The sequence below is a fragment of the Esox lucius genome, chromosome 10, assembly GCF_011004845.1.
Source record: "Esox lucius isolate fEsoLuc1 chromosome 10, fEsoLuc1.pri, whole genome shotgun sequence".
Classification (NCBI taxonomy): Eukaryota; Metazoa; Chordata; class Actinopteri; order Esociformes; family Esocidae; genus Esox; species Esox lucius.
The window spans coordinates 18,870,443-18,882,162 of NC_047578.1; the positions used below are offsets into that span (position 1 = coordinate 18,870,443).

At 39.2% G+C, this 11,720-nt stretch overlaps 1 gene segment (V, D, J or C); it reads left to right on the forward strand.

Moving 5' to 3' along the window:
- Positions 1-8,548: 8,548 nt before the first annotated feature.
- Positions 8,549-10,154, forward strand: LOC105010135. The segment is given in 3 exon segments: positions 8,549-8,592; positions 8,922-8,958; positions 9,533-10,154. Coding segments are annotated over 3 exon segments (366 nt in total).
- Positions 10,155-11,720: the final 1,566 nt, after the last annotated feature.

An 11,720-nucleotide genomic window follows, 5' to 3' on the forward strand; every position in this document is an offset into this window, starting at 1 on the left:
AAATGCTGATGTGTTTTATGATTTAAATAAATGCAAACCCATTGATATGGTTAAATACTGGCACGCTAATAGTCAGACTTCTGAATAGTTAAAAGAACAATAAGGAAACAATATCTTAAGGTTAGCAAAGTGTTGGACTTTTTCTGTATGCATGCAACAATCTCACTCAGGAACCTCCCAGTCTGGCTAGAGGGAGGGCAATAGCATCTGGTTATACAGCTCAGGAAAAAATGGAGAGACCACTACATCTTTTTCTTTCCTTTCCAAAAAAGTTGAGAAGGATAGTTTTGAGTGAGGAACAGAAGCGTTCAATTTGCAGTGGTCTCTTAAATGTAACCCTTTAGATGTCTAGTGGAGTGGATGGCTGGGTGCGTGTCCGTTGCTTACCTGGAGAACACATGGCACCAGGATGCACTATGGGAAGGAGGCAAGCCAGAGGAGGCAGTGTGATGCATTGGGCAATGTTCTGCTGGTAAACCTTGGGTCCTGCCATTCATGTGGATGTTACTTTGACACATACCACCTACCTAGGCATTGTTGCAGACCATGTGCACCCTTTCATGGCAACTGTGTTCCCTGATAGTTTTGACTTCTTTCAGCAGGATAATGCACCCTGCCACAAAGCAAAAATGGTTCAGGAATGGTTTGGGGAACACAAAAACAAGTTGTTGTTGACTTGGCCTCAATCTCAATCAAATCGATCATCTGTGGGATGTGCTGGACAAACATGTCTGATCCATGGAGGCCCACCTCGCAACTTACAGGACTTAAAGAATCTGCTGCTAACATCTTGGTGCCAGATACCACAGCACACCTTCAGAGGTCTACATGCCTAAACGGGTCAGGGCTGTTTTGGCGGCAAAAGGGGACCTACAAAATATTGGGCCTGTGGTAATAATGCTATGGCAGATCTGTGTATGTGATTTTATTAAATGTTACATAACATAAACAATAGCATAAAACTGAAAGGATTATGCTATTCTTGCCATCTAATCCATGCCATCTAATCCATCAAGGTAAAGTATGTTTTATAATGGACATACATTGAATATTTAGTCTCTAAATTAGGAAAATCCCAAGAGAATTTACATGCAAATTACCAAACTTACCTGCAAATAAAGCAATGTCAATGTGGTATAAAATAAACAGATCCAATGAATAGACTTCTGTCATTGTGCTTGTGACAAATGGGGACATGACTCGGACATCGCTATAGTAACTCCTGGCTCAACTTAAGCACAGAGGACTTGGGATTCAACTGGGCCTGGAGACTTAGTGACTCAACTACAACACTATGTAGCAGATACACTTATTTCCATCTGTAGATGTTCTAATGATAATAATACTATCAACAAACATTCAACTCTTCGTTTGCAAAGGTTAAGAATAGGGTTAGTTTAAGAAGTTAAGGGTTAAGAGGTAAAGTTGGAAACAGGATAATGCTTAATGATAGGGTTAGAGTTGGTGGATAATTAGATAAATTGTTAGTGAGCGTCACTAGATAATCTGTAGAGCATCTAGAGAGACCTTTGGGACTCTCATTATCAGGTGTTACCCAGGTACCTTGCTCTACCAGCTGAGCTACAGAGAACCCTCAAAAGATTCATTTATTATTTCAGTAAAAGTAGGTCACTTCTCACATATTTTATCATAGTCCAATGTTAGCCAGCTAATAGCCTGACCAGGGATCAATTCACACTGTGGTCTGTTTAAATCCTTCTCTTGGAGGACAATTATTCTGTAACAATACTGGTCTAATGAGGATTCTACATAACTTGTACTTTTATTGGTGACATACAAGTAGCCTACTGGATAATAATTATTTTACTGAGGCCCTGGGTCCTGTGTAGCTCAGCTGTTAGAACACAGTGCTTGCTATGCCAGGGTTGTGGGTTACATTTCCACTGGGATTATAATTCAAGCTGTATGCATTTACTACTAAAAGTAGTTTTGGATTAGAACATCTGCTGTGAATGTAATTTAACCTTCAGTCACTCCTTCAGGATTGGATGGTATAGAGAGGTTGAAAAGGAAAAGTATAATAAATAGTTGGGAAAATGAATAAGGGTTCATCATGTGTACAGACATAATTTAAACATCTAGTATTTTTTTCTCCAGATGGTCGAGTTGAGAACTAAGAAACTGAATGTGGAATCATAAACGAACAACAGCATGTTATTGGATTTCAGTAAAGGTTGGGTGAAAAGGGTGATGATAGTTTTACTCACTGATTGTGATAACTTTTAGGACTGGTTTCGCAAACACAGATTAAGCCTAGTCTGGGACTAAAGAAGAAGCTCAATGGAGTTTTCTATAGATCTTGATGTTTTAGTTCTAGACAAGGCTTAATCCATCTGCGACACCATCTCATAATGTTTTAACTGAAATGACCAGGAAACAACATTGATTCAACCAGTTTGTGTCCACTGGGGAGAAACTGAGGAGTAGCTGAATATATCAAAATAAATAATATTGTACAGGTCTGAATCCTGTGGTGGTTCCAGTGTGTTTGTGAAGGGAGATCTGACTAAATTAATGAAACATATAAAGTTAAATTGTAAAGTCTAATCACATTATTGTGTTGTATTTCAATGTGTTTTGATGAACTAACATTTCTATAAAGGTTTATTAGCTGTGTATGTTTTAGAGCAGTTCCTCTTTAACAGAGGGAGGTTTTTGTACGACGCTCTAACACTGTGTGAACGGGAAGCTGTTACCCTGCTGACAGTAATAATCTCCTGCATCTTCACCCTGGATTCCACTGATGGTCAGAGTGAATTGAGAACCAGATCCACTCCCACTGAAACGATCTGGAATCCCTGACTGACGGGTTGTAGCATTATAAACTAGAAGTTTAGGAGCTTCTCCAGGTTTTTGCAGGTACCAGCTGAGATAATCACTAACATCTGAACTGGCTGTACAGCTGATGGACACAGTCTCTCCTGGACTAACAGACCGAGATTTAGGAGACTGGGTCAGGATTATATCTGCAGAAGATTCTGAAAAATAAATATGTAAGTTTGGTTATCAAATGATTGAACATCTACCATCTACCAAAGCATCTGATGTCCAAATGTAAACACCAATAATCCAAATACATACAATCATTAACAATGTGTCTGTGTGAATCAAGTCCCATGATGAATGAATCTAAGTTGGTCAAAGTGTCTCTTACCCTGAACAAGGAGCCCCAGGGTCCCCAGTAGAATCAGTGACATCATCATCATTGTACTGTGTGTCAGTGTCTCTGAAAGGACTGAACAGTCACTGATCAACACTGGACTCTTTAAGTGTGTGGAGCAGTGAGACATGACAGATATGCAAAACCTCATAATTTGCATAACAGTGAAGACAGTAGTGATACACTGACACCTATTTTTTATTGCCTATTAAATGAGAGTGAGCAGAGCAGAGCACCCCCCCCAGAAACTCTTTAGAGTCATTTTGAACGGGACTGGAGGTGATTTCTGACAAGGTGGGGTCACTGACTCCTACCGTTGCTGTCACTGTTGAGCATGGGAAGGGGGACACAGGCGTAGAGGATTCCAAAAAGGCAAAAGGGTGTTTAATGAACTGAAAGTACAAAAATAAAAGGGACCGAACTGCAGGAACAGGACCCATCAACATCACATACACTGAGGACAATGACCAACAAGAAACACCAGGGCAGGAGGACCTTAAATAGGGACACAACGAGGGCGCAAACAAGGCCCAGGTGGAAACAATGAAGACAAGGACAGGGTGAATACCAGAACAAAAGGCAAAAACCAAACACAACAGTCTACATTCACAAACCAAAGACAAACCAAACAGAACAGAAGCTTACAGTCCCTTAGGGGTTAACACCAGTTGTGCTCATAAGTTTGGATAGCCTGGCAACATTTTTGACATTTTTGCATTGATTGGGAAATGTCTTTGATTGGTAAATGTCTTATTTAAGGATAGTGATCATAGGAAGACATTCATGATCTCTTAGTTGTTTGGCTCCTTTAAAAATCATAATGATAACAGAAATCACCCAAATGGCCCTGATTAAAAGTTTACATACCCTTGAAAGTTTGGCCTTGTAAGTAAGAATCAGTGGGTATGAAACAGGCAGAGTGAAGGTTTTCCTCAAGGTTTCAGATCAAATGTTAGATTGTTTTCACATTAATATATTAAACTGATCAGGGCTGTATCTGTGGATGTCAGTTCTGCAACACAAGCATAGAAGAATCATTAGCAGACATAGAATAACCCGTTCTCCCTTCTGTCAGTCACAAATGATCATTTATCACTGTTGTTTTCTCTCCTTTTTTCACTCCACCACTGGAAATGCATGTGTTTTATGATTTACATCAATTCCCTGCCAACCCATTGATATGGTTAAATACTGGCAGGCTAATTGGACCTCTGTATAGTTAAAGGAGAGTAATGAACAATATCTACAATTTGTTTAAATTCAGAAATCGTAATTGTTGTACAATCTGTCTATGCACACAACTCTCCTCTTTAGGGACAGCAGGGGAGAGCTAGAGAGATTATAGCGTCATCTGGTTACATTTTCTGCAAAAGGCCATGAGCCGTTTTCAGAGGAGACAGTTAAATGTTAGAGTTAACTCATAGTTTCTTTTAACCAGGTTAGCTATTTTTTCAGCATCAAGCGATCCAAGAACAGCAGTAGCAAACCATGTTGAAAGAACCTAGAATAATTTGGCTCAGAGGGGTGACCAGTCCTCTTCTGGCTGTGCCGGGTGAGATATTAAGAGTCCAATTGGAATAATAAATACATTTTTCTGGGCTAATTATAGAGTCTATTTGAATTTAGACTAGGTCAGAAGTATGACCAGGTGGACAAGGACAGGGACAGCAACGGGCCCCCCAAACCAGGTAATCCGCAGGTGTGGACCAGGACCTCTTCTCCTTCTAAAATTTAAAACTGGAGGAAACTGAGAAAATGTTAGTACATCCCTCATATCCCCCAGCACAATAATATAGCAGTGTAACACCTTGGTACTGATGTGCTGTCCATGCCAGACTCCTGTGTATCCATTGAGAGGGTCTTTAGTAATGCAAACATGGTTATGAGGACTCACATATCAAGGTTCACTGGCACAATCTTATAACCTTTAGATAATCAGGACTGAGACCAATTTAGGTTTTATTCAGATGTGTCTGTGTGACCACTTGTGTCTGTGAAATACATGTGCTTACTTTAAACAGCTTTTCTATCAAACATGTTCCAAATACTCCTTGAGCAAACCAAAACATATTTACATAGAGTGAAGAGAGAACTGATAAACAGACACATCTAACAGAACTAAATAACAAAATCAACTTAATTCAGTTGTTTAGAATAATATAATAATAATAATAAATAATAGAAAAAAACATAACATTTGTTTTCTTTGAATTTAAAACAAGTTTAAGCTGTCAAAGAGATATATGTACAATATTATAATCAGACTCCAACATCCCTAATGATTGATCAGCTGAAGGAGCAATGTAGTACATCACCTAGCCAGTCTCCAGACCTGAACCCAATAGAAAATCTTTGGAGGGAGCTGAAAGTCAATATTGCCCAGCGACAGCCCCAAAACCTGAAGGATCTGGAGAAGGTCTGTATGGAGGAGTTGGCCAAAATCCCTGCTGCAGTGTGTGCAAACCTGGTCCAGAACTACAGGAAACGTATGATCTCTGTAATTGCAAAAAACGGTTTCTGTACCAAATATTAAGTTCTGCTTTTCTGATGTATCAAATACTTATGTCATGCAATAAAATGCAAATTAATTACTTAAAAATCATACAATGTGATTTTCTGGATTTTTGTTTTAGATTCCGTCACTCACAGTTTAAGAGTACCTATGATAAAAATTACAGACTTCTAAATGCTTTGTAAGTGGGAAAACCTGCAAAATCGGCAGTGTATCAAATACTTGTTCTCCCCACTGTAGGTCTAGCGACGTCCCTGCTTCTAAAAACACCTCTCTGCATACGAGTGGAAGTAGCAATATGTTGATTGTGCATTAATCTAGGAATTACTTGGAGATCATTAAATGTAGTTTGTTCCAATAATTGCAATCGAGGAACTTATTAAGGAAACTGGGGGAGGACAATTGACTGTCTGCTGTGCTCTATGATCTGAACTCATTATTTCACAAGCTGTCCACCTTTACAATATTTCTGCTGCTCCTATTGCCTACCTAATCAAACTCTCACTACAATATCTAATATCCCCCAGAATTGGAAAGCTGCTGCTGTGATTGGCCTCTTCAAATGGGGACATATTGGATGAACCAATCAGATTTACAACACGCTGTGGACATCCCCCGTTAGGTTTTCAAAAGTATTTGGTTAAATGACTTCACAGCTGTTTCTCTCTGTGCAGATGAGTGTGATTGGTCCTTTAGCACACACTACAAAGCTGTCAATTTCGTAATTCTAGTCTATGCATTTGGAGTCTGGTGCTTCTGTTCGACAACCAAAAACTGCAAATGTCATGTTGGCTATCATGTGGCAGATAAATCAGAGTGAATCGCCTACGGACACACGCAAAAAATGAACAACAGTCCTACTCAGCAGGAATACAGTTCAGGATGTATTATGCTTCAGGAACAGATACATGCAGACTTCACCATCTGAACTACAGAAGCTGGACTGCAATGTTCAAGGTCTGATTAGAATTTCAAATAGAGCCTGCAGAGTTTTGGGAAAAGGTATTGTTGAGGAAAAAGAGGATCATGTACCTGAGTGATGGCAAGAGGAACATGTGGAGAAGAAAGGGAACAGACATACCACATTATCATTACATTTCTTGGCCCAGTTGTAAATACACCGAGGGCCAGGAATCTAATTATGAAAAACCAGACCATCACTGATACAAGACTGACAACTGTCGGGAGCTCTGGTTCTCCCCAACAAACCTGAGGCCAGTAGAGAGTGGTCAGTCCATACCACTGATCAATATATCATGACCATAACAGCCCTAATGATCGGTACTAACACATACACTCACCTAAAGGATTATTAGGAACACCATACTAATACTGTGTTTGACAAACTTTCGCCTTCAGAACTGCCTTAAATCTACGTGGCATTGATTCAACAAGGTGCTGAAAGCATTCTTTAGAAATGTTGGCCCATATTGATAGGGTAGCATCTTGCAGTTGATGGAGATTTGTGGGATGCACCACATCCCAAAGATGCTCTATTGGGTTGAGATCTGGTGACTGTGGGGGCCATTTCAGTACAGTGAACTCTTTGTCATGTTCAAGAAACCAATTTGAAATGATTCAAGCTTTGAGACATGGTGCATTATCCTGCTGGAAGTAGCCATCAAAGGATGGGTACATGGTGGTCATAAAGGGATGGACATGGTCAGAAACAATGTTCAGGAAGGCAGTGGCATTTAAACGATGCCCAATTGGCACTAAGGGGCCTAAAGTGTGCCAAGAAAACGTCCCCCACACCATTACACCACCAGCCTGCACAGTGGTAATAAGGCATGATGGATCCATGTTCTCATTCTGTTTACGCCAAATTCTGACTCTACCATCTGAATGTCTCAACAGAAATCGAGACTCATCAGACCAGGCAATATTTTTCCAGTCTTCAACAGTCCAATTTTTGTGAGCTCATGCAAATTGTAGCCTCTTTTTCCTATTTGTAGTGGAGATGAGTGGTACCCGGTGGGGTCTTCTGCTGTTGTAGCCCATCCGCCTCAAGGTTGTGTGTGTTGTGGCTTCACAAATGCTTAGCTGCATACCTCGGTTGTAACGAGTGGTTATTTCAGTCAAAGTTCCTCTTCTATCAGCTCGAATCAGTCGGCACATTCTCCTCTGACCTCTAGCATCAACAAGGCATTTTTGCCCACAGGACTGCCGCATACTGGATGTTTTTCCCTTTTCACACCATTCTTTGTAAACCCTAGAAATGGTTGTGGGTGAAAATCCCAGTAACTGAGCAGATTGTGAAATACTCAGACCGGCCCGTCTGGAACCAACAACCATGCCACGCGCAAAAATTGCTTAAATCACCTTTCTTTCCCATTCTGACATTCAGTTTGGAGTTCAGGAGATTGTCTTGACCAGGACCACACCCCCAAATGCATTGAAGCAACTGCCATGTGATTGGTTGATTAGATAATTGCATTAATGAGAAATAGAACAGGTGATCCTAATAATCCTTTAGGTGAGTGTTCATATCTCTCATTGTCTCTAATTATACATTAGTGTTACATTTCATGTGTATTGTGTATAAATCCATTCATCAATTAGGTCATAGGAAGTGGTGAACTCACTGGACAGAAATTAATGATAAACACATTGTATAGTTACTTGTTTTTAATGTAATGGTATGATTTGATGATACAATATGATGAAACATGTCAGCATAGTTCACAGTAGTAGAAAGTTCATTGGGGAACATGCCCAATCTACTGAAGTTCCAGAGTGAACCAGTAGGGGGCATCTGTTAGAAAGCATTAATGAGGCCTTAATGATCAGTTCCATGTTTCTGTTACTATTCCCCTTATTGACTATGAGCAGGTTATTGTACAGTGAGTACATTACAGTGGTGGACTTTTGGTATAGGAACCAAAGTGGCATGTTAGCAGTAAGTCTTTTAACCTATATATTGACTTCTGATAATGAAAACAGAATACTTTGTATTTCAACTCCATCAAAAATAATAGAAATGTTGGATATATTTTATTGGGAGAGTTTATGTTGTCATCATTTACAATTAGAAGTAAAAAATCTAAATGTACAGAAAATATTTTATGTATCAAAGAGTACTTATTTGATGTTTATGTATTTCAAACAGGATTGTTGGTTAAACATTTGAGTGTTTTGGTTAAATGTAGCTTATTTCAAAGTGCCAGAGTTGTGTCTCTAGTGACAGAGGTTTTTGTACGGCTTCTGAATGAGTTTGTATCACTGTGGGTCACTTTTGGTGGAGGCACCAGACTGGACATCGGACGTAAGTAACTTGCCTACAGAATATCTAATAACTGTTGTGAAAAGATGTTTAAATTAATATATAATATGTTAGTATTGCAAGTGTATTTTTAAAAATCATGTTTTGGAATCAATGACTATTTTGTTTAGTACTTTATTTGATCAAATATAAGTTTGAATGGGTGAAATCCAACTTACAAAATAATTTACATTCAGTCAACCTACAACATGAATGCAAATCATTAGCGTTTTAGGATGAATAAATGTTACATTTCTTCAGTGCAATATGTAGCTACTGTTATTAATATATTGAAATTAACAAATATCGCAGTTAGATAAATATATTATCAAATTTCAAAAAAAGAAAAGTTTGCTGAAATATTTTAAATAAATCTATTTTCATTTAATATATTTATGCATCAGTAGCAATTAAAAGGAAGTGAAAAAGTGACAAAAACAAAAGTGTCTGAGGAACAGAAACCAACAGATGAACACAAGAATAAACTAAAACTATTTTAACATGTAAAAGGCCTGCATCATTATGGTCTACTAAGTCTGTTCATTCAGTCGTCTCTCTCTAACTTCCTGTCTTCTAGGTGATGTCCGTCCCACCCTGACAGTCCTTCCCCCCTCCAGTGTGGAGCTGCAGCAGGGAAAGGCCACTCTCATGTGTCTGGCTAACAAGGGCTTCCCCTCAGGCTGGAGTCTGAAGTGGAAGGTAGATGGAGTCAGCACCACCCGGGAGGTGACAGGGAGCCCCGGGGTCCTGGACAAGAATGGCCTCTACAGCTGGAGCAGCACGCTGACCCTCCCTGTGGACCAGTGGAGGAAGGTGGGCTCTGTGACCTGTGAGGCCAACCAGGGCTCCCAGGCTCCTCTCTCTGAGACACTGAGGAGAGACCAGTGTTCTGAATGAGCTCCTCCTCTGAATCCTTCATCCAGCTGCATGGAGCTTTTAGCATTTATTTATCATGGCCTTTTCATATCATGTTTTAATGTATTTGCTTCTTGGCTGTGGTAACAATACATTGATAAAGGTTTTTGCAATCATAACTTTGGATATCAATGTTGAATAAAAATAGAAATAAGACTTCTTTATGAAAGGGGTGTTTCCTTGTTTATTTCTGATAGTATGAACGGGCCCAAAAATGATTCATACAATGAACAATTATGTTCTGTAGTTCACTAATGTCTTAATAAAAACGTCTGATGCAGAAACCAGGTTCTCTAAACTCACTGGCCTTCATATTAAAGTATTACAATTGAAGCTGTGTGCTAAAATAAAACCCACACTGGTTATCATGATATACTAATACTGAAGCCTCATGCTCTAAACTCACTAGAAGTCTCTGGGGACAGATGAACATCTGGTGCTGCTCTACTATGGGAGCGTTACAGTCATCCTGCTCATGCAAATCTGAGTTTCACCCTCACAGGTCACAATGTCCCAGCCTCAAATCCTCTGGGTGCAGACAGCTGTGAGTCTCATTAGAGAAATGAACATGAGTTGGAAAGCCAGACTTCACATGAATAATATTCATATTGGGAACTCAGATCAAAGGTATCATTAGCAGACATCCAGAGTGACTTACAGTACTGACCCCTCATGGGAATCAAACCCAAAACTATTGTGTTGCAAGTGCCTTGTTTAACAACTGAGCTACACAGGACACACAATGCTTTTTAAGTATAATAAACTGAAGGATCTTAATTTAAATACTATATTGCTGCTAAATATGTCACTGCAGCACAGGAAATGCAGTTGTGTTTAATAATTTACATACATTACCTGCCAACCCATCGATATATATTAATATTGGCAACCTAATTGTTTGACTTCTGACTAGTAAAACACAAATAAAGAAAAATATCTACAATACGTTTAAGCTCATAACCTGCAAGAAGGAATTGTCAGACTTTCTCTCTATGCTCACAACCCTCTCACTCAGGGACCTCTGGGTCGAGCAAGAGTGAGTGCAGCATCATCTAGTTATATTTACTACATAGGCCCATGAGACTTCTTCAGGGACATAGATCTTTAGAAAAGGTTAGCTGTCATTTAAGCATCCAGTGATTAAAGAACAGCTGTAGCTAACCATGTCGAAAAATACAAGAAATATGTTTTATATCGTTTAAGTAACTGTTTTAGAGTAGATGGTGAAAAGAGTGTAGCACAATGTCAGAAATATATAAATACCAATAAGGATTCCATGGTCAATATCTTGTGATGTGCAGTCCATGCCAGCCTCCTTTTAACCATTGGGAGGGTCTCCTTGAGCAAAACAAAAACATCCTAATCCATATAGGGTTGTTCCTCTTAGAACTTAATATAAATTATTTGAATTAATGTTACATAAAATGAACAATGACATATTACTGAAAGGATCAGTATGTACATTATTATTTAAACAATCTAATCCAGAAATGTAAAGTTTGCCTTATAATGTACATGCAGTGAATATTAGGTTACTCTAAACATGGAATATCACAGGAGAATCCAAATATATTCACAGAATGTCCATTACCAAACTTATTTTTCAAATAAAGCAATGGCAGTGATCCAATAGCAATGGCAATGACCCAATAACTAGACTTCTGGAATTGGCCTTTTGACAAATGAGGACACGACCCAGACACAGACATAGCTATAGTAACTCCAGATCAACTTGAGCTCAGAGGATTTGGGACTCATCTGGGCCTGGAGACTTAGTGACTCAACTACAATCCTTTTACCAGACACACTAATCCAGAGTAACTGTCAGAACTGGCCCCTCATGGGAATCA